Source organism: Crocodylus siamensis, chromosome 15 (genome assembly GCF_052110815.1).
Source record: "Crocodylus siamensis isolate JL-2025a chromosome 15, ASM5211081v1, whole genome shotgun sequence".
In the NCBI taxonomy this organism is placed as follows: domain Eukaryota; kingdom Metazoa; phylum Chordata; order Crocodylia; family Crocodylidae; genus Crocodylus; species Crocodylus siamensis.
The window spans coordinates 42,363,756-42,387,346 of record NC_143409.1 but is presented as its reverse complement, the minus strand read 5'-3'; the positions used below and the strand labels follow the sequence as shown (position 1 = coordinate 42,387,346).

General features: G+C 46.9%; 1 protein-coding gene across 1 annotated transcript in view; it reads left to right on the top strand.

The window, feature by feature from the left end:
- TBC1D21 (TBC1 domain family member 21) overlaps window positions 1-22,931 on the top strand; it is a 68,392-nt gene extending 45,461 nt beyond the window's left edge. The window contains exons 3-12 of the mRNA XM_090028382.1: window positions 192-299; window positions 2,140-2,243; window positions 5,524-5,618; window positions 9,637-9,747; window positions 11,503-11,603; window positions 13,207-13,303; window positions 14,503-14,603; window positions 19,773-19,889; window positions 22,697-22,786; window positions 22,899-22,931. Of these exons, the coding sequence (XP_089884508.1) occupies window positions 192-299; window positions 2,140-2,243; window positions 5,524-5,618; window positions 9,637-9,747; window positions 11,503-11,603; window positions 13,207-13,303; window positions 14,503-14,603; window positions 19,773-19,889; window positions 22,697-22,786; window positions 22,899-22,931 (957 nt within the window). The remainder of the gene's footprint in view (window positions 1-191; window positions 300-2,139; window positions 2,244-5,523; window positions 5,619-9,636; window positions 9,748-11,502; window positions 11,604-13,206; window positions 13,304-14,502; window positions 14,604-19,772; window positions 19,890-22,696; window positions 22,787-22,898) is intronic.
- The last annotated feature ends 660 nt before the right edge of the window (window positions 22,932-23,591 follow it).

Below are 23,591 nucleotides of genomic sequence, written 5' to 3'. Positions count from 1 at the left end.
AGCTGCATGCACACAGCATTTATTGGTGGCTTTATTAGCTACGGTGGCCAAAAAAAGCTGATAGCTGATAATGTTAATTTTCCTTTTAATCTGCCTCTGATCTTGTTGTCCTTCATTTGAACCAAAAGAGATTGTTATGACCACATAGTTCCTGATTTTGATTTAATCTTGAACTCTTTCCCTGCCTGTAGGGGACGAAGAAGCTGCCCATTGACAGAAATGAGTGGGAAGGGTACTTTGATGAGAGTGGCCATCTTGTGAAATCTAAGGATTTTATTTCATCCAACATCCTGGACAGGGTGAGCATGGCCCAATTTTGAAATATGGGAGTCAACCTCTCTGCAGAGCCCTCATGGTTATCCCGTAACTGCGTGTCCTAAACCTGAGCCAGGATCTCCAGCAGCAACCACAGAGTGCTCTACACAGCTGAGCAGCATGGGTGAAAAGCTGGCTTCAAGCCACCCTTGTCCCCTCACAGTCCTGGGGCCATCCTACTGCCAGGCTGGCTATCGCCAGTGCTAGTGAGAGTCAGTCCTTTCCACATCTTTTTCCCCAGCCCACAACCCTTCATGACCTACAAGGAAGGATGGTAAGGTTGGAGCAGCTAAGCTGGCTTTGTGATGCCCAAGGACCTCCCCCCCACCATAAGGAAAATCCCCTAGGATCTGATACAGTCATTGGAGAACCATGCACTTTCTCCAGGATAAGGAAGGATCTTGTCTCTGACGTTATTTGACTGATTCCCAATTCCATTCCTTGTTTAAGAGGAGACTAAAGATCATTTGGGAAGAGCCAAAACATCTGAGGAGCTGATGGCCCCAGCAGGCTACTTGGGCTCAGGAAGTACCTGTGGGGAGGGTGCAGTGACAATATGGAGCACAATTTTTGTTTGTGCTTTTTTAGTTTGGTTTCTTTTACGAAAAATAATTTTGTTCATTTCAAATCCATGGAAGGGCAAACACTGAGCAAATCGTTCTCCCTAAAAAACAATTGTATTTGTATTGGGGCTTTTCCCTGGTTTCCCAGGAGAGAATAAGTACTCCTGCTTGAATCTTAAAGTTTTTCTTGGACTGTCGATGCAGTGCATTATCCTAATTTGGCTCCTTCTCCTTTTATTTTTTTTTCCCACTTCACAAATTAATCAAGTTTGCCTGGTGAGAGAGAATTGATTTTTATCCCCAAAACAACTATGTTTTTTCCAGCCTGTAAAAACAGCTTTTCATTTTCATAAAAGCATCCATGAGAATGTAGGGAAGAGCCCAGGCAACCTGTCACATTTTCAGAGAACTGTGAAAATGTTCTGGTTCCCCATTGGCTTTGCTGGTAGTGAGAAATCTTAGTACTCAGCTTTTAATGCAAATATTTAGCTCTTGAATTGACCCCCCTGTAGATAAAACTTATCTCTAATGTAAGTCTTTTGAGGTTGGGTAATATACACAAGGCCCATTGGCAACATTTCCTTGCAGCTTTGAAAGGGCGTTCCTCCAAAAATGTTCCTTTGAGCATTTTTTACTCAAAAAACACAATTTCTGGATGGTTAGCTTCTGCCTGTGTTGTGCTCTGAGAAGGTCTACGGATATATCTAGTTGGAAAGTGTTGATTTGCTTTTTTGTGGAATTCCCTTTTTTAATAAAACTGGTTATTTTGAAATCTCCCATAGAAATATTCCAAATTAAAAAAGACAACAAACAGGAACTGAAAATCAATATATTTTTTGCTTTCAAAACCCACATTGGTAAAAAATTTCATTTTTAAGTAAAAACAGTATTAAACTCCAAAGAGTTTAACTGTAATCCTCCTCCCCTTTTAAGCAAAAAATAATTATTTTTACCTAAAGATAATATTTTCATCAAAAAGTGAAAGTTTTCAACCACAATTAATTTTCTGTTAAATCAATTTTAGCCACTTAAGGCTTTCACAGAGACATTGTGACCAACTCACTTTAGGGCCACATATCAAGACATGAGAACCAGGGACATTTTTAAAGGTGGAAATAGGAATGAGGACCCAAATCAATGGAAACCAACCAATTAGGCAGCCAATTTTAGTGGAAATACTTGCTTAACTGACCTTGATGCTGTTAGAAAATATCCCTCCTCCCCCCTATTTTCCCCAGCCTCACTTTGCTGATCTTTTCAGGGTCTGGACCCATCGGTGAGACCAGAAGCATGGAAGTTTCTCACTGGTTACTACCCCTGGAGGAGTTCCTGGGATGAGAGGCTCACGGTGGATGGTATGCGGAGGTATGATATTTCCCTCTCTAGTGTCCACCTACATCTGTTCCTAGATAGGCACAGGCATGAAGCACTGTCCAAACCCAGCCCAGAAAGGTTGTTCCTGCCCCAAAGATCTTGCAAACAGCTTTTGTGGGCTAATATGAGGTGGGAATTAATCTCTTAATGTGGAATGGGAAATAAGAGGTGGGGCTGGAATAGTCTGTGAAGAGCATGAAAGTGATGGTGAGTAAACCACAATTAATGCAATAGGAAAAAAGGCAGCCAGGGATGAAATGAATCACTGAGGTCATGATTGTAGGATCATGGGAAAGTAGGACTGGCAGGGACCTCGTGAGGTCATCTAATCCAGCGTTTCTCAACCTGTGGGTCACAACCCAGAAGTGGGTCACAAAAATATATGGAAGTGTTGCATCCCTGACTAAAACATCTCAGCCAAGTAACACCCCCACCAGCTCCTGAAAACTTCTAGGGATGGAGATTCCACAAGCTCCCTAGGTTGCCTTTTTCAATTCTTCACCACCCTCATAGTCCAAAAGTTCTTCCTGATCTCCAACCTAAATTTCCTCTGCTGCAATTTTGAGACCAATTCTCCTAGCCCTGTCCCCTACAGTCACAGAAAAAAAAAATCTATCTCCATCCTCTTTATAATTTCCCTTCAGGTGATGGTCACGGTGATCCTGATAGCACCTCAAAACCCCGGTCAAAGATTAGGTTCCTGTTGTGCTGAGCTGGGCACTGTACTGGCAGGAAGCAAAAGAGACAGTCCATGGCCCAGGGAGCATCACAGGAAGATGAAAGAGGCAGGACCAGATGCAAGTGAGGTGTCAGATCCCTTTCCCAAGCTGTCCCAGGCTCTTTCAAACCCATCAGGCTGCCCCAGTTCCAACACAGCTCAGCCTCTATCTTGTGTTTTGAGCATCCTGCTCCAATTTGTCCCTGGGATATTAGCTGGATGAGAATCTCTCAGGGCTAGATTTTTATTCCATTTCAGGCCATTTTTTGCCCATGTACTCGCCACAACCCTTACTCACTCGCCTTCCCAAATTCCTTCCCTCTTAAACAACCTGGGCCTTTTCCTTATGTATGCCTTCTACTCCTTGTTGTTGATATTACAAAAGTCATAGTTTCATAGTTGGTCGGGTCAGAAGGGACCTGAGCAGATCATTAAGTCTGACCCTCTGCCATGCCAGGAAAGAGTACTGGGGTCAAATGACCCCGGCAAGGTGTTCATCCAGCCTCCGTTTGAAGACCTCCAGAGAAGGAGCCAGCACCACTTCCGTTGGACATTGGCTCAAGATCCTAGCCACCCTGACCGTGAAGTAGCGCCTCCTGATGTCCAGCCTGAACCTACTCTCCATCAACTTATGGCTGTTATTCCTAGTTACTTCTGGTGGAGCTTGGGAGAACAGGGACTCTCCCATTCCCCGCTGGTCCCCCCTGTTAAGTTTGTAAATGACCACCAGGTCCCCCCTCAGCCTTCTCTTGTGGATGCTGAACAGGTTCAGGTCCCGTAGCCTCTCCTCATAGGGCCTGCCCTGCTGCTCCCTGATCATGCGAGTGGCCTCCTCTGGACCCTCTCCATGCTGTCCACATCCCTCCTGAAGTGTGGCGCCCAGAACTGGACGCAGTACTCCAGCTGCGGCCTGACCAGTGCCGCATAGAGGGGGAGGATCACCTCCTTGGATCTGCTCGAGATGCATGTGTGGATGCATGACAAGGTGCGGCTGGCCTTCCTTATGGCATCTCCCCACTGCCAGCCCATGTTCATCTTGGAGTCAATAATGACTCCAAGGTCCTCTTCTGCCTCTGCACTGATGAGAAGGGAGTTCCCCAGCGCTGGTTCTTTCTCCCTAGGTGGAGCACCTTGCACTTGTCAGTACTGAATCCAATCCTATTCTCACCTACCCACCTCAGAAACCTGTCCAGATCTATTTGTAGCCTGTCTTTCCCTTCTGGCGTTCTCCTGAGCTTAGGGCAAAGATGGAGAAAGCAAAATCATGGTCACACTTTTCTTATCTTAGATTGCCGGAGCCTTGGGCTAAATTAGGGTGGCTTCAGAGGTGTTTCCCCAGGAAGCAACAAAAACAGCTGTAGAGCAGCAACATCCAACTTACCCCTAGGCTGGAACCTGGGAACAGTACCAGGATAGGGCTCTCATACTAGCATGCAAAGCTTGACTGCACAAGGAAGAACATTTCTGTCATCTTTTAAGCAGAGTGGCATGAAATGGCCATGGCATAACTGAGACTTAATCATTGAGTTACACTGTGAGAGTGGAGGAATGGATTTTTCACACACCCGCTTTACAATTCAGACCTTTCCATGCTCTTGGGACCATTATTTTGTAAGAACCCATTTAGACTGGGATGGAGACCAGGTCAGAAACAGATGCTCAGCACAGTTACCCCATAGGAAATCTGCAGAGATGGCAGGCAGGATGCGTTCCCTGAGGTTTGAGCTCTGAGGGGTCAGATCCTCCCTGCAGACTTTGCTGTGACTGTCAGTGTTCCCCTTTACCATTAGCCCCTTTATTTCCTGGCTTGTTTCCAGAATCCTGTACAAGGCTGTACAAGAAAACTGGACAAGCTGAGCATAAGCAAAATCTGTTGCTAGAGCCCTCAAACCAGGGATGAAATGAACAAAGGGTAATGATCATGGGGTAGGAGTAATCACAGGTACAGAAGAGGGAGCATAACAGATGTGGTACATGGGTTTTCCCAACCTTGAATGTCTCATGAGCAAATTCTGTGCCAGTGGTTTTAAAAGACATAGCTGTATTAGCCAAAGCTTGCAAAGCTCAGCCGCTATAAATGGCCAAGTCACCATTAAGCAGCAACAGAGCACCACCATGGGAGGGTTTGGTTACCTTGATGATGGAACCACAGCTGAAGGGTGTAATGACTGGTTACTGGCTGCAGGTAGGGTGCTGGCATGCAGTTTCCCACACCTGACTTCCTTCTGTAGAGGTCAGTGATGCTCACAAACATGAACACACCTTTCCCATTCCAAGGCAATAAAATCAACACAACCAATGCCAAACTCTTTGAAAACTCCTTATTTATACAACATTTGGTTTTTCTTTTTGCAAACTTAGCAAAGATTCTTAAATAACAACAAACAAATTGCCTCTTTCTTATGCTTTGACTTACCTCCTATTTCTATGAATCCTTAAGTTGCTGAGTTCTGTTTGATGTAAAACTCCTACCACCGTCTTTATAGTAGGATGCTTAGTTTTCACACCCTGTTCTGTGCAGTCCGTCAGTGGCTGACTTTCACATTATTGCAGAAAAAGCTACGATGATTTGTGCAGAATGTATGAAAAGATCCAGCCACTTCTGGAGACGGAGCATCGGGGCTTCATGCAGGCCCGCAGTTTCATCAGTAAGTGGTCCCAGGTATTGCTGTGCTGGGATTAGGAGTACAAGGGGACAGCAGAGTGGTATTTCAAGCATCAGGCCAGTGTGATTTGCCATGCCATTTGCCTAGATCACTCAAAGCACCTTCATTGCTAATTCTGACTCAAAAGGCTTGAGTGTTGTGATCTATTTGTTCCTCAGAAGCCTAAGAGTGCCTGTAGGTTGGGTTTGTCCTTTCTTAGCTAGGAGCAGACATTGCATTTGTCCCTGGACAAATTGTTCCCATGCTGGTTGTCTCAGAACTGATGTATCTTGGCTCTGGCATATATACACAGCGCCCTTCTAACGTAGGTTTAGGGAGCTACTAAATGCACTGCTGTTTTTCTCCCGTTGATCAAATGATACAATCCTGAGAACTATTCAGTCACAACTGGCAATGTCATAGGCTAAACTGTTAGCACATCTTATCCCATGAATCATTTTAGGATTTATCCTGGGATGACAGACAGGGATGTTGGAATGATTGCACTTTGTCCTTGGATAAAATGGTTTATTTCCGGGCAAATGCAACACCCGTTTGTAGCCTCTGGGCCTGTGCTGTTCCCAGGAAAGCTCAGTTTACTTTGGACTGTGGTCATCTTGCAGTTCATTGGCTCAGTAAGGCTGGATCTAGGCTGTGTTGGGGTGGAAGAACTCCAGATACCAAAAGGGATATTGTTCTGTGACTCAGTAGGTAACACCGTGCCCTCCGCATCATTAACAGTTTGAACCACTGCTCCCACATGGTGGTAGTACGTGCTACGCTGCTGGAAATACTGCCTTTGGAATGGGATGTAAAACCAAGGTCCTGGTCACTGTTGGTCATTAACAATCCTATGACATTTATTGGTAAAAGTAAGAGTGTTAACTCCCCTAACCTGGACAAATTCCATCTCAGTTAATTATATTTCTACTTACCTAAAATTCCCCCTGAAGTTCCAATTTGCGAAAATCTTCTATTTTCCTTCTTGTCCTGAGCTGCTGTATTTGATTGTTTGAGCTAGTGTGTTCTACAAAATTGCCTGGAGCCATCAGCATTTTAGTGATGGGTCAAGTGACCCAGAGAGAGAGAATTATATATAGAAAGACACTAGATAGAGATGTTGTTAGAGAGAGAATTTGAGTCTAGAGAGCAGCTCAGGGTCCAATTCTTGTGGATGAAAGGAGCAACAAAAGTGATTAGCATTATTATAGTCAGATTCCCATTTAGGCTTCTCCAAGTTGTACAACAAAAGGAATATTAAATTATATTGCAAAATTAATGTTACAAATCAATGTAACCTGCATAAATCTACCCAGCCGAGACAAGAAGGAGATTTTGTGCCTTGAGTTGCTGCTTTAGAAATGAGAGAGGCTCTATCCTTCTGCCAGAGCTTTCGAAAAATGCCAGGCAGCCAATCAAATATGCCCTCTTTTTGTTTTTCCTTCATGACTGGATAAAAAAGAAATCACTTTTCACCTTCATCTACAAAGCCATATGTTGAAATAGGTTATACTAGAACAGGCTGGGAATTTTTCAATTACCATATTCTCTTACATACAATAGACACCCCCCTCAAATAAAACATGCATCTGATTTTTGCAAGGGAGAAAAAAAAAAGATTTTTCTGGAGTTATAGCCGACTCTTGTTTCATAAAGTAAAATCCTCCCGGAACATAGAGGACATTTTTACACATGCTCCAGGGGTGGGGGCGAGGCGGGGTACTTTAGCTAGAGAGCCACTCTAATAAAAGCACCCACAGCATCTCCTGTTTTTAACATCCTTGCTTCAAAATGGGAGTGTAGGTGCTTTAACTAAAGCTTGTTGAACGAGCTTTAATTAAAGCACCCCTGCCACCATTTTGAAGCATGTGGACATGGATACATGAGACAAAAAAGCTTATTGGAGTATGCTAATTAGCATGCTCCAGCAGACTTGATTTAATTGAGTGCATCAGAGCAGCCATCCTGTTCGTCTGCAGGTATCCAGTGTCCGCAAAGGGTGGCACCAAGAAGTTCCTGCTGTTGCATCCAGACTATTTCCTGGGGTGCCATACTTCCTTGACACACTGGGCATTTGTACACATGCTGCAGCACTAAGCACTTTTAAAAGCACCTGGCAGTGCGGCACATGCATTTGTATAAACAGCACACCTGGCAGTGGTGCGCTTTTGAGCTAAAATGCATTAAAGGTGTTTTAGTTCAAAAGCGCATCACTGCCATTTTCTCAGCACTGATGCGCATTTTGCCATTTATACATATGCATGCGATGAAGTGCCAGGCACATCAGCTCGTATGAAGAGCAGACTGCTTAATCTATCTGTATAAATATATGTGTATAAATGCCCTCTGTTTCTAGGAGGACTTACTTTGCATCACACAAGGTTAGGTTTCAGACCCTTACAAGGACAAGCCTGTTTAGTTTTTTACTGTGAGTGCTTCTCTATACCAGTTCCTATAAATACAGCATTGTTTCCACATCACAGGCCTCATCAAGGTACTACCAGCAGCTCACTTGCTATTTTAGGCACAAACTACAGTGCGCTACCAATAGCTGTGGTTGCAAGAGGGTTAATACAGGACTTGGGCATCTTGGCATCTGCATGGCATGCACAGTGTCCCCAGGAGTGCTTCTTTTCTCATAAAGAAAACAGCTTCCCTACTTAAAAAAACATGCAGCCCAAAGAAAGTCCTTCACCTCCCAACAGCCAATTACTTCGTAGTTTACATCATTCTTAATGTGGGAAATGACGATTCAACTCGCAGATCTAAGCCTAAATCTTCCACGTTCTAGCAAATGTCCCAAACATTAAGTTATTCTGTGTCCTAGGGAGCTCTCTGATCCACTATCTTTATATGAAACCTGCAATAAGGTAGACACCATCTGTTGGATCGCGTAAGGCCTTGGTGACAATTTAGCTCCTTTGTTCGGCTCCTGCTGGAATGCTTTATTTCTCAACCCGCAGGTCTTAGTTGTGGTGTCTCCAGAGCCGCTTTGCACCTGTTCAGAAAGCTCCATAGCTTTCAGTTAAGCTAACTGCGAGCTGTTGCTTGAAGTCATAGCATGTCAATAGCAGATGTGGAGCCGGAGAATGGTAGCGGCTTGATATTGCAGTGATACAATTAACTGGTCTATTTTTCTCATTGGAACTAACCTTGGAAACCCTCATTTGTTCAATCAAATAGAATTGCTCTTTGGAAATCTCTTGGTGACTGCTACAAAATTGCCACGCATTTGGAGAGGCGTGCATTGCACCTAGCTGGAACCAAGGCACATTGCAACTGATTGCAGACCCAGCTGATGCTGGCGCTGATTAGCTGTATGCCGAAAGGTCCTACTTCCTGAGATCACACTGAGCTGGATGGAAAGGACCAGGCCTGCACGTAGCACAAGGGGAAAAGAACTGGGTTGTCCAGCTACACTATAAATAGCATTTCCTTGAATTGCCCTGCCGCTGTAGAGTGAAGTGCAATTTAGAGCTGGAAGGTATTTTTCAGCTGCTTCTGCTTGTCAGTGAAAAATCATGTTCTGACAGCCCCCAAATAAGTTATAGATTCATGGTGATTTTTGCATAGTTGATCGTTTTGGTGGGAGTGACCCACAAAACTATCTGATAACTTTTTTTTGGTTCTGATAGGAAACTTTTTTTTCCAGTTTGAAGCCACTTTGGATTTTAAAAATCCCTTCTGTTATTTTTAATGCTCAAATAAAAGTGATTTATTTCTGGTTGTGTGAAATGTTTCATTCAAGTTTCATTTTTTTTTTTAAACTCCTGTATTCTGAAAAAAATCATTTTGGGTAACTTTTGTCCCAGTTTTGTCCCTGATTTTTTCAGAATTACCAGTGGCTTGAAGTACCATTTACTTATCCAGCTGTAGTCAGAATGTCCTCAGTCAGATTCCACCATCCAAACACAGGACGCACTCATTCACTTTGAGTGGACTGCAGGATCTGACTTGGTCTTGCAGTCTGGTCTCAGTCCATAGCCCCATGCATGAGTGATGGCTTTTCCTCTCCCTACAGACTCTGACCTGCAGAGGCTGTACACCAGAGATTTACGGGGCAATACCATGGTGGACAAGAAGCAGCTGGAGAAGATCCTTCTGCTGAGCTACGTGTGCAATGTGAAGGCTGGTGAGTATAGATGAGTGGGAGGTTATGTTATGGTGCTTTTAGCTGAGGGAGATGATAGGATGTGGGGAGAGGGGGTCTGAGATAGCAAGGGGGAAAACTAGCTGAAAGTGGGGGTGGGGAAGAGGGGGAAGTGGAGCGAATGAGTTGCTGTGCTGGGGTGTAGGGGAGATAGTAAGGGACCATGATAAATGAGGTAAATAGTAAGGCTCAATGCTGGTGCTTCCCATATTCATTTTTCCTGGGTGGACCAAATCCTCCCACTCAGTTTCAAATCCACTACAGACCCATGCTAAATATGCTGCCCAATGAATTTCTGAAATGTTCTCAGACTCCATGATGTTGGGCCCATTACCAAGCCTCGGTCTGTGCAGAGGGGTCTCCCCTGTTTGTGCCTGGGGAGGTCTTCTAAGTCATTAGGGCTAGGGACAGACATTCCAAAAGCCTGAGTCTGAACTGATTCAATCTTCCCAAGTTAGTCTAACCTGGCTAGGCTGAATCAGTTTGTAACTGCACACATATCCCACAAATGCAGGCACATGCCTACAGTGGCTCAGGCTAGAAGCCAGGGGGTGCTAGAGAAGCCCTCCCTTCCCTTCTAAAGTGCGGAGCTCAGGGGGGCATGGCCAGGCCACAGCAGGATGCTTTGATCAGAGGGCCCCCCCCCCGACCAGTCCAGCAGGGAATTGATAACACGGTGTTTATCAGCCCCAACACAGTGTTTATCACCCCATTAAGAAAACAACAGAGGGACAGTACCAGCTACACGTTGATTCTGCTTTTCTCCTGTCTGCCATAGCATGGACTGTAGCCAGCATGTGGTCTGCTAGTTAATGCTGAGAAGTGGCTGTGTAAGGCACAGGGGATGGGGGATCCCTGCTTAGCAGGGAATGGGGAGGGGAGTGGGAAGCAGGGGAAAGCCAGGCGGACACCTGCAGTCTCTGCTGGAGCTGCAGCCAGGGAGCAGAGGGAGGGGGCCAGCCCTGCTGCGGAGCACAGCCCCACCCAGCCCAGAGAGCATGCTGGGGTGCTGGGGGAGTCTGATTTAAGTTGAACCAGAAAGGGGTCTGGGACAGACACTGCATAAACTGGTTTGACTCAAATCCGTTAAGTCTGCTACTACATTCAACCAGGTTTATGTCAAACTGGTTTCAGTCATTTTCAAACTGGTTTATGTGCACTGAACAGGCTGAAACCAGTTTCTGATCACTTAAACCAGTTTGTGTAATGTCTGTCCCTAGCCTAGGGAGCCTGATGCTTTGCATTCTCACTGGCCATTTTATCAAAGAGGCAAAAAAACTGAAGCACCTTTTACTTGCTTAGAGTTGAGGTCCAGGGTTGAGTACAATATTTTGCCTAGTACTGCCCTTTTAGATAAACTCAGGGCTTCACCACTCACATGTCTCCTTCTCAGAGCAGTGGGTATTGTCCTTCCCTAGCTTGGGTCTCTGAGCCTTGAAGCCCCTTCCCTAATTCTTTCTCCCTCTTTGTCCCCCATAATCCATTAATTTTTGTGGTCTCTTCCACCCAGCGGGAGGCAGTGGGTAGAAGGGCAGGGGTTTCTCATTTTCTTGGTAAGTGTATTAAATTAGTTATCCGTTATCATAGCAAAAGACCTCAATAATTAGCCCATACCTATAATATCCAGAGACACCCTGCTTTTGTCCTGTGTTTCCTTATTGTCTTATTAGTTGGCTTGAACCCTTTTGGCCTGCCAAGGGATGCCTGAGTATATCTTTAAGTCCTCTCTCCTTGCAGAGTACCAGCAGGGTTTCCATGAGATGCTCCTGCTTTTCCAACTGCTTATGGAGAAGGAACATGAGATCTACTGGCTGTTTCAGTTCTTCCTCCAAAAAACCGTGAGTCTCACTTGTACTGCTTCCTGGCCAGAGGGTGTGCAAGACCTTTGCAATATATTGTCAATGGCCTATCCTGACTGCAAATCCACACATGCTGTCCTGAGAGGCAACCAGCCTGACTTGACCACCCACACCCAGCTTCCAAACTATAGCAAATGCTCCAGTGATGGAGTGGTCTTGCAGATCACCTCTGGGCTTTAAGGCTTGCCTGCAAATCCCAGGTCACTTATGTCCTGACTCGCCATAGCCAACAATGGTCTGCCAGCATAACCTCCATGGGTGGCTGCAGCTTTGCTGGCAGAACTTGTGTTGCTGGGGGCAGATGGCATTACTGGTCACAGAAAAGCTCTTGCCTGCACAGCTGAGTCCACACCACAGAGTCCAACTGCTTTAGCCTTGGTGTCACAGTCAGAACAACAGCAGCCCCCACATGGAGATGAAGCTTTTGGCTAGAGACTGAATCAGCCAGTTGAAAAGGGTTTGTCAGTGAAGGGCTGGCACCATCAGTGTATCATAAACAGCAAATTGACAATAGCCAATTAGCTGAAACAACAGTGTTAATCAGTTCTAAGGGGAAGTAAGAGGGTTGCCAAGTGCTTCCTAGCTCCTAATAACCCAGCCAACCACATGAACTGACGATAAAGCCAACAGACTCCTGGATTTGATCATTTGGAGTCATGTGGGATAAACCTACTCTGGAAAACTGCAAAAGAAAATAAAATGAGACATTTTCCTCCCTTTGACTTCCCACTGAGGTGCTGGTGCACTGCATCTAGAAGTATGCATACCAGGCCAATGGTCTCTGGAAGGTAGGCTGCCCAGAGTATCAGACAGACCAGATGTGAGCCTCTAGGAGATGGAGATTGGCTCTAATGGATGTTTAGTGCTAGATGCATCATTTCAATGATTTCATAGACATTAGGGCTAGAAGGGACCTCAGAAGATCATTGGGTCCAGTCCCCTGCCCCGGGGGCAGGAAGTCAGCTAGGGTCAAAGGATCCCAGCAAGATAAGCATCTAAATGTTTCTTAAAAGTGTCCAGAGTAGGTGCTTGCACCACCTCTGGCGGGAGCCTATTTCAGGTCTTGGGGGCTAGGACAGTAAAGAAGATTTTCCTTATGTCCAGCCTAAAATGATCTTGGAGGCATTCGTGACTGTTGGACCTTGTCGTCCCATGGGACACTCTGGTGAATAGGTGTTCTCCCAGATCCTGATGCACACCCCTTATATATTTATATCATGCATGCTCTCAGGCTCAGAGGTACACATGCATTCACCAGTGTGCATTGTGCTTGCCTCCAACAGCTGGTCCATCAGAAGATAAAAGCCTACTGCTACTTTCAGCTACTAGAAGCATGTTTTTAACTTTAAGTGGTGGCATTCTAACTTTTACAGACAGTCTTGCAGTCCATTCCCACTGGTGACCTATGCATGAGCTGGTTTCATGCAAGTCTGTAATGTAAACCTTGAAAATGGAGCAAATCTATTTGTAAGGCCAGCAGATTTATGGGAGAAATAAGTCTGGCTTTATGGATTTAAGCTGGGCCATCTGGCTCTTTCATGTGCTCCCAAGGAACTTTTCATTCCTGAATATTCTCTTCCAGGAGCATGGCTGTGTGATACACATAGGAGTTGGAAAGAATATATTAATGCTGAAAGCTGTGATTGCTTTTATGGATCCTTTCTTTGCCAAGTACCTGGGTAAGTACTGTCACCCTACCTCCTGCCCTCCTCTCCAGCCCAGAAGAGCCATGAAGCCTGTGCTACCAGAGTTCAGGTAGTGTCATTTCTGCGGGTTGGCAGCAGAACAAATATTTGTGCATTGATGGGCGTCACCTGGTTCCACCAGATATTGTGAGAATGGAGGATGGGACAGTTATCAAAGTTCATGCATCCAGAATTTCCTGGCACTGGAGCAAAATGTGGGGAAAGGGAGTGGTAGATTTCAGCCTGTCTCAGACACTTTTCATGTATTTCCCTTCTATTGTTTTGCCATTTTCACGTGGTTGGGTGGATAGAGTGGAATGTAGGACTGGAAGGGCCCCTTAGGCCATCTTGCCCAGTTCTCAGGTGCCTCCATCTTCCTGTTCTCATGAGCTCATTCTGACCTTCCCTTAGACCACAGAGATCAGACTTGACCTTAGGGGTCAACTGATATCATTCTAATGGAAAGCTCCAATGAGTTTATTTCCCTCCAGGGCCTAAACTCGCTGTGAGTGCGTGCAACCCCAGGCAATATTGCATGGGTTTAATTCAGGGGCGGGCAATTATTTCAGGTGGAGGGCCACTTCCTGAGTTTTGGCAAGCCATCGAGGGCCACATGACAGGCAGCCAGGGGCAAATAAATATTAATTTTCTAAATTTTTTAGGGGCCCCGCAGGCCGGATAGAATGACCTGGAAGGCTGCATTTGGCCTGCAGGCCACATTTTGCCCACCCCTGGTTTAACTGGATTAAGTAGGAGTTGTCAGTACATCTCAGTTTCCACTGGACACTTCCAATATGACTGGCAAACTGCGTGCCATGGGGACAGGACATTAAGAGGCTCAGTAACCATCTGAGACCTGCCTGACTAACATCCCTATGCTATGACCTAGCAGGGAGTTGTCATGGCATCATGATACTCAGCTTTACATGGCAATGTAACATCATATGACGATGCCATATGATGATGCAATTGTATAATATAGCCATGCAAGATCAGGTCATCGCAACAGGACAGACTTGCTCCGGGGAGCAAACTTTTAAAGGCAGAAAACCAGTGTGTACTGCTGAACGCAAAGCAACAGGGCAAAAAGCTCCGTAATGGGATTCACACTGCCCTTTGATTCACAATTTTGTAAGCTTGGCTGTAAAACGCATTTTGATCCCTAACCTGAGTTTGCTTTTCTCACTTTCTAGACGGAAGGGGGTCTCGTGTTGTTCAGTCCCTGTTTCCTTGGTTTTGTCTCTACTTCCAGCGAGTCTTCAAATCATTTGATGATGTCTGGAGACTATGGGAGGTGAGAGCTTTCTGCAGTTTCTCTGGTTTTATGAGTTTCAGAAGACGTGGTGGGTGCTGTGAATTCATGATTTCCCCTTCCCTGTATAGAGGGCAAATATCCACATCTGGAGAGATTATCCTAGGGGTTTTCCATCTTCACTTCAGTTGAGTGGATTAATACTGCCCCTTCACAGGCACACAGAGTGTGATCCTGTGACCAAGCAGTAAAAATAATATGGTCTACTCCTGCCTTTGACTGGAAACTAGGGCTTATGAGAGAGGTTTTTTCAAACATGTTTCTTAACAGAAAGTTGCGTTTTTAACTAAACAGCACTTTTCACATGCATCAACAGCACTTTTCATATGTATCATCTGATTCCCTTAGAAAAGTTGGGTTTTCCAATTTTCATTGAAAACAACAAATGCCCCCAAGCCTAAAATATTTTTAATTTGAAAATGCCACTGTGGTACCTCCTGGGAGCTTCAGCATGGCTGTTGAATGTCCTCAGTTTTCCTTTGCAGGCAGGGCTCCCCGGCCGGATGACAACGTTACAGCCAGGAACTTCCACGATGCACATAACCTGTCCAAGAGATGAGACCATGGGGCATCGTGGAAATTAGATCTGACCAACTAGCTTGGCGTCTAGAGAAAAAGGAGAGTGTGGGATAGCTAATGTACCATTCCTATGAGGCAGTAGCATTTTCAATTTAAAATATTTCAGTTTCCCTCTGAACAATGTAGAATGCGGCCAGAATATTTCAGTAAGTGAATTTCAGCTGAAAAAAACCCTGACATGTTTTCATGTAATCAAACTTGTATTTTTCTACCTGCTCTGTTGGGAACCCCAGATGAGCAGCATCAAAGGGGGATTTCGGCAAAACTCTCCTGCTGAGGGATTATATTACAAATGCTTTAGCTAGGTTAGCTGAGAAATGTGTGAGCTGTCAGGTGATTTCAGGCTGAGCTTTGACGGTACCTGAGCTAAATTATCTTCCTAGACTGTAAGTTCAGAAGGGAACACTTTGATCATCCATAACAAAGGCCAAGGAACATTGTGCAGTAACTACTGCAGCAAGCCCAATTTTGAATGATTCTGCCCTGATTATGTCCTGCTACTGCAAGAAGCAATTTCTCATGGTATCTTCCAGCTAGTTGAGGAGAACGCAGTAATGGAAACCACAGCAGATGATAGCATTTCATCTTGGGGACTTTTAGGCTAAGCCTTTTAGGCCTGAGAGACTCCAATGTTTTGAGCAAGCCTGTGAACATGTAAAACTCTTTTGTATTTTGACCACTGTCAATAATCATCTGTACAAATACCTTCCGCTTGAAAGAGAATAACAGCTAGGCTGAGACCTCTGAAGACATTAGAAACAAACTCAGCAGGAGTTAAACAATTAAGTACCTTTAAAGGATCTGGCCCATAGCAATTTCCATCCCTAGATCCCAATGATTTTGCAAAGGAAGCAAGTGTCATCCTGAATGAGGCATTAAAGAGGTGATGTTGCTTTCCCAAGGTCACCCAGCAGGCTGGTGGCAGGGTGCTCACCACAAGCCAGATTTCCTATGGTAAAACTTAGTGGTGTGTCTTGGGATGGGGGACGGATGGACAGACTGCACACTTCCTGACAGGCAATGAGGCTGCACCGATTTATAGCTCAGATCAGGTTCTATTTCACTTATTGGGCATATAAGTGGACTTAGGTGTCTAGTGCAAATCTGTTCTACCTTGCAAAACAATTAATGCAAAAACTGGGTGGGTCCTTCTCCATGCTGTTTTACTATGAGTCTATCTTAAGATGATGGTGTGTTACAAAAGCAGATGCATTAATGAATTTTCAGGGGCTTGGACAATGTAGAATAGAATCATGATTAGATGCTTAAATCCAAAGATTTTGCTCCAGGTGGGTCATGTAGCCCAAAGGTGTCCCACAGAGCTGTGTTGTTTGGCCCTTGGGGCTCCCAGAGTAGCCAAGGCTTTAGGGGTGGCGTAAGCAAGGGTAGAGCCTCCTGCTGAAATCCAAGGTATGGTGCCTTTCTGGGGACATGTGTCAGTGGTGGGAGGCAAGCAACAGCTGTGTTCAGCCTTGGGCCACTACAGCCACTCACCCTGCTCTTGCCTCCTACCTCCACACCCAGATCCGGCCCACAAGGAGCCTTGTGGTCATCTAGCCCAGGGAGTTGGATGAGTTTGACACCCCTGATTTAGACCATAGCATCATTTAGCCCATTCACCATCCAAAGCTCTGTACATGTGGTTCAAATCTAAAGGGAAGGGAGGCCTGCTGCAGCAGCAGCATTCTCAATTCACCAATCTGCAACCTCTCACTAAGCATCTTCATCTCCCCTCTGCCTCCCTGGTGGCTTTTATTATCTCAGTTAATATTTGCCCAGCCCTGCTTTCTTGATGAAGTCTGCATGACAGCCGCCTGCTCTGATTATTCTCAGGGCCCTGCCATGGGAAAGGGGAGCTCTGGCTGAGGTAGGGAAAAGCCGGAGAATCCCAGCTTCTTTGGCAGACAGTGCTAGAAATGTGATTGATTCATTCATGTCAGCTGCAAAATAAAGACCCCCTCTGCTCCCAGCCATCTGCTCTTGGGCAGACCCCAGAGTCTGTTCACTCAGGAATAAATAGTGTCCAAAGTGCAAGAAGAAGGGTTTGTTTCAAAGCAAATAGCCAAATATATATATATAGGTTTAATTGGCACTCACTTAATATATTGCTGCCTTTGTGCCTTAACTTTATCCCTCTTGCTGTGGGAGGGAGGTGACAGTTTTATTAGGAAACTGGCTGTAGTATTCTTGGGTTTCAAACTCAGCCAGACTCCGCAAAATATTCAGAAAAAGCGGCTTCTAGAAGAGGGGCTTCTCTGTGCGTTTCAGTAAATGGTGCTTCATGAAAAAGCAAGTGTCCTTCTGAGTTTGTGCAGAATGAGTGCCCTAACTTGAAGCAGATGGGGATGTCTGTACTATTAAGAGGCACCATGTCACACTGCAATGTCACACTAAGGCCCTAAATATTTTTGGAAGGGGAACAGAATTAGCTGTAGGGGCATCAGCCAAGGTTGGTGCTGTCTTATACTAGGCATTGCCTACACACGTGGCAAAAGGCAGGAAGGGTGTTTGTTAGGTCTGTGTGAATAGAGAAGGATTTGATTTGGAGGACAGTGATTCAACTCGGAGATTCAGATCACTGTCCTGTATCGATTCAACCGAACTGGCTTTGGAAGATTCAGCACCGATTTGGAGAAAATCGATGATTCGGATTGGTCAGGGACAGGCAGGCACAGATGGGTGGCTCCGGGTTGTCCCGCGACTCCTCTTACTGAGCCTGCCTCTCCCTGGGTGGGGGGAGCCATGCGAGAAGCCCCCATGGCTGTCCTGCCCGGCCCCAGCCTAGTCCTGGCCCTTAAAAAGCCTCACACTTACTGGCTGCACCAGTGGCAATTGGGGCTTCTGGGCGCTCGTGGCAGAGCCTCCCCCCCACCCCCTTCCTCCCCACGCAGCATGGGGCAGTGGGGAGCAGCGAGGCTCAGCAGGGCACCGCATGCTGTCTGGGAGCTGAGGCTGCTGGGGCTGAGCAGTGCCAGGCTCTGGCTGACGCATGGAGCTGCCCCAGCTCCCAGACAGCATGCGGTGCCCTGCCAAGCCGCACTGCACTCATGTTGTGGGGCAGGTGCCAGGCAGGGGGCATGATCCCCAGTGTCCTTCACTGCCCCGCACTGTACAGGGGGGCTCTGCCATGAGCCCTCGGAGGCCCCAACCACAGCTGCTTCAGCTGGTGAGTGTGGGGCTTTTTTGTGTCAGGAAGCTGGGGCTGGGCAAGGGATGGGGCCAGGCAGGGCAGCCATGGGGGCTTCTCCCACAGCTCCTCCAGCTGTGCCTGCCTCTGGCTCGGCAGGGGGAGCCGCGGAGGCTATGCCCTGCTGCTGCTTGCTAAGCCAGCAGGGAGGGCAGGGGGGCAGGTGCGATGCAGGCCTGGCTTGCTCCAGGTGGCAGCATGGCATAGTCCTGGTCCCAGCGCTGCCACACCTGCAACAGTGCTGGGAGTGGGTGCGGGGTGCAGGCACAGCAGTGCTGGGAGCAGGGGTTCTGCTCTGCTGCTGCTGCTTGCCCCCTTCCACCTGGAGCAAGTCCGGCCTGCATCCTGCCTGCCCCGGCTGAACAAGTAGCAGCAGGGCAGAGACCCCACTCCCGGCACTGCGGCGCCCACATCCCACCCCTCCTGCCCCCTCCCTGTGTAAGACACCCCCCACACCCCCACCCCAGCGGGGCAGCTTGCCTCAACCCCAGTCCCTCCTTCCCCTACACACCTTCCCTCCCTCCTTCTCTAACCCCAACAGACTTACCAGCTAGAGAAAGCCGTGTCATCTGCCTGTTTAATCTATGACCGAATCACCAAAGTGGCCAAAGCTTTTCTGAATCAATTCAGACGCTTTGAATCGATCTGGAGCTTTTAATTGCAACAAACTGTGGCCATGAGTTCTAGAAGCTATGAAAGAGCTTGGTTTTTTAAACCCGCCACCTACTGATTTTCATTGCACGTCCCCTAGTTCTAGTACTGTGAGATGGTAAATAATAAACCCCAATTTATTGTCTCTAGGCCATTCATGATTTCATTATTCACTCACAGCCCAAGGGAGGTATTTTATATTTCAGCTATAACTTTCAATTCAAAGCATCCCAAAGTTATTTACAGACTGTCACTAGGATTAGTGTAGTGGGCTAGTGAAATGCAGCCACCTCTTAGGAAGGGAGAGGGCAGCTACTTCAGAACATGCACTATCCTTGCTAAGGGGAATGGAAAACAACAAACCCTTCTGCACATGAAATTGCAGAGGCAATTTAAGGGGACGAGAACAGTTAGGGAGGCTGATCTTGTGCCTCAGGAATAAGGCTGAGGCTCTGGGGACCTACACTCAGTTCCCTTTGCAGTTGTGGGTGTATCCCCTTTCCTCTCTGACCCTCAATGTCCCATTTACAAAGCAGAGAGAAACACTAGGGCTGTGGGAAGCTTTGGTAGATGATTTGATTTGGAGGAGATTTTGGGACTCTGAATTGATGGACCTGTGGACTGACCCAGTCTGGTATCTCTTACGCTCGTATTTGTTTGGCTCCTTGTCTTAAAAGATTCCGATTACTGATGGTTTTTGTCACAGATCAGTTCTCACATCTGTTTCTCCAAAGGTCTTCCTGACTGGGAAGCCCTGTCGAAATTTCCAAGTGTTTGTGGCCTACACCATGCTGCAGATGGTGAGAGACCACATCCTCCGGGAAGCTATGAGCGGAGATGACATTTTAATGGTGAGTCAGCCAGTAAGGAGACTGACAGCTAATGCAGGCTTCCAGAACCGTAAGGAAATAAGGGCATGAGAGAGGAAATAAAATGCATCACCCTTCTAGGAAGGAAGTCCAGCCCTTGCCAATCCCCATGGAGAAGTGTTGCTGTCAGGCGACTCTTTGGTTGCCTACATGGGATGAGTTGGTGAAATTGGGACCCAGGTCAGAGTGGACTGTTGTCAACACCACCAAAAAATACCTCATGCTTGGTGTGGATTGGCCCCTCATTAGCAATTTCAGCAGAGAGGGCATAAAATGAGTATCATTAGAAGGACACTCATTCCTGGAGATGTTTGTTCCACCTCTGTGATGAGGCATGTTGGTAGGGAATAATGGATGAAGAACACACTTCCACCACAGAAACTCTATCTAGCTTGCACTCCAGTCTCCAGAAGCCATGGTAGATTTGCATAATATGGACTAAATAAGAACTATATAGCATAAACTTTCAAGAGCCCAAACTCACTTCATCATAGGTGAGCTCACAGTGTTTGAGAGATACAGGCCTAAGCCTGAGCAAAGGATCCTAACTGCCTTCTGACCTTTCAAGAAGTTCAAATCAAGTTGTAGATCCAAAGGTGAGAGCTTGGTCCTGTATTTACAAGAGGCCACAGGGGAATCTCTGGATCCAGACACCCCATCCTTGCAGGTAAAAAAAATCCCACCCACTCATTCTAGCCCCACACATGAACTCTGGAAATGAAGTGGGGAGGACACTGTGGGGGTGCCCCCAAGGCACTGTTATGAGCATGTTCCCAGAGCATCATTAATGCCCCATTTCTGGGGATGTTGCGCATGGTGTGGGAGTGGCTAGGCTGGATCCATTTCCTCCGTGGCATAATAGAGCACCCTGCGGCTGTGTCCTAGACATAAACTGTGAGCCCCTAACACAACCCTTTCATTGCTTCCAGATGATTTGTTTCCCATCTCTGCTGCTATAGGTGGCATCTATAACATTATAGCTGGTCTAAAAATACGGGATGGTTCAACTCAGATAAGCCCCCACCAGCATGGACGGTTACTGCATCTCATACAAACAGTCCTGCACTCACTAGGTCTCCAGGTCTCCCTACTGACTTGCACATCCCGTTGAATAATTTTATTGCTGTTGCAGCATCACCAACATGGGCCCATTATGCTAGATGCTATATAAACACACATGGACATCCAGGTGTCAAAAATCCCATGCAAAACAAAAAAAAGGGGGAAGGGGGGAGCGGCATGTGCAGGGGTAGCATGTGTTGCTCAAAACTGAGGCCTGGCCTGCTGGAGCCATGCTCCAGTTGCCAACCAGGCTCTGAGTGGTAGGATCGCTGCTGCTGCAGCCCTGGGAGGCTCCAGGACCCCAGGTAAGGCTGCTGGGGCCACCCCAGTGCTGGCCTCAGCCTCCTCTAACCCACTTGAAGTAACCTGCCACGTGCCAGAGGGCATGTGGCACAGGCATTCCCCAAGGACAGCTAGTGGCAGCACAAGGTGTGCCACCTGTAGTTGTCCACAGGGAACCAAACACCCAGGCATGTCTGCACATGGCATATGTGTCCAGAAGGGGATGATTGCAGCGAGGTGAAAGTCACCTCCAGGTCACACAGCAGTCAGTGGCAGACCTAGGCTAGGCCTTCTGAATCTTAGGCTGAATTTTAGTCCCATGGTAGCTTAGCCATGGGACCCCACCACGTATCCTACAAATATTCTGTAGAAGACAAAGCAAAGGAAATGGGTTTGTAAATGTTTTAGGAGGAGCACTTCTCAGCACTTCTCCTGGATCTCTACACCTAACCCATGGTCAGAATTAGGACACGAGAAGAGAATGCATGGGAAACTCAAGGGTAAAAACACAGAAATAAAAGTGAAGCAAAATTTTACAAAGGGTTGGGGTTCCTGTTGGAGCTAGAGTGAAGATGCAGGGGGCCTTTTGGAGACCTAGGCTGCTTGTACACGCCACGGAGATTTAATTCAGTTTAGTTTGCACAAAATAGAAATGGTGGGTTTTTAAAAACCCACCATTTCCATTTTGGGAGAATTAAACCAAACTAAATCCCCATGGTGTGTACATGAGGGTTGGGGCCCGATTCTTACCTGCCTCTCTAGTGGCAGCAGGGGGCAAGCTGCCAGTGGGCCAAGTGGTTCCTGAGTTGCATGGGGCCCTGGTGCTTCCCTCTGCAGCTGTGGCGTGGGGGTGGGGGGCACTGCTTTTCTCCATGGTGGCACCCCCAAGGCAGCACCTGCCGACTGGCACCTGGCCTAAGTGGTCCCAAGCTGCACTGCAGCCACAGAGATGCATGGGCTGCCTCCAAGTCGCACAACAGTGAGAGAAGGTGGTGGGTATAGCGCATGGGGTGCTGGAAGCCAGCCAAACCCCGAGCACATCAGTTTCCAGTGCCCCCTGCACTTTGTTAGGTAGGAAAATAAAACACCTCAGAGGTATTTTATCTTGCTATGTTACAAAGTAATTTAAAGCTGAATAAGCCACCGGATGTGCCAACAGCAGCACCGTTAAAGCAGAATACGCAGTCGAGTGTGCAAACAGCAACACCTTTAAAGCAGAATACGCAGCCGAGCGTGCAAACAGCAGTGTTATTTAAAGCGGCATAAGCTACCAAATGTGCAAACAGCAACGCCATTTAAGCCGCTTTAAAGGCCAATTTTGTGGCATGTACAAATGCCTAATGTCAGCCATAGTAGCATGAGGTGTTTCACCCCATGGTTGGACTGTCCAGCCAGCCCATGACCCCCAGTATCAATGATGTTTCTTCTCTCCTTTCTTCCTAAAGATCTGTAATAGCCTCATAGACCTGGATGCAGATGAACTGATCTCTGAAGCTTGCTCCGTGTACGAGCATCTCATGAAATATGAAGACAAGGTGATGAGTAGGGACCTTTATTTGTGGCCGTGGGTGGGATGGCTGTATAGGAGCAGTGTGAGAGGGACATTGAATTTTCTTATTAATGCCTCGGGTATCTCGTGCTTTGCAGATCCCAGGAGAGCTGAAGGAGTTCTTCACCTAAAAAGTCAAACAAGAGCAAGTGGAGGATGGCAGGGCTAGCAATAAACAGGCACATGTGACTTGCATTGATTTTTATGGCAGAGAACCTGGAAGAGGGGCCAGATCCTAGCCCAAGCCAAGGCACCCTAGTAGGGTAGCCATTGACACATCCCCAGAATATAAGACATCCCCTTGGTGAGGGGCGGGCCCTCTCGGCCAATCAGCAGTGCGGGGTGGGGCCACCAGTCCCCTTGGCAATCAGCAGCAAGGGGCAGGGCCACCAAAAACCACTTTCCTCCCCTCCCTCCCTCCCTGGCTGGGAACCCTGCTTCTGTGGCTGTGTACCATCCAAGCTCTAGGCACAGTCAGCAGAATCATGAGGACAAGTGATTGACTTGTATTTCCACCAATGAACTGAAAAACGGGACTTTTTTGCAATCCAGTCCTCATTGAAAAATGGACAGGGGACAAAGAGCTTAAAAACAGGTCTAATGGACACCCTACCCCCTAGACAGTGCAATGTCGATTCACACTGCTCCCAGCACTCCCCTCCCTACCCATCCACTCAGCAGAGCAGGGATACAGCCTAGATGTCTTGGCTCCTAGCCACACCCCTGCTAAGTGTCTAAGTGTAACATGTAACTTCACCCTTAGGCAGGCCTACACAATAGGATTTGGCCCT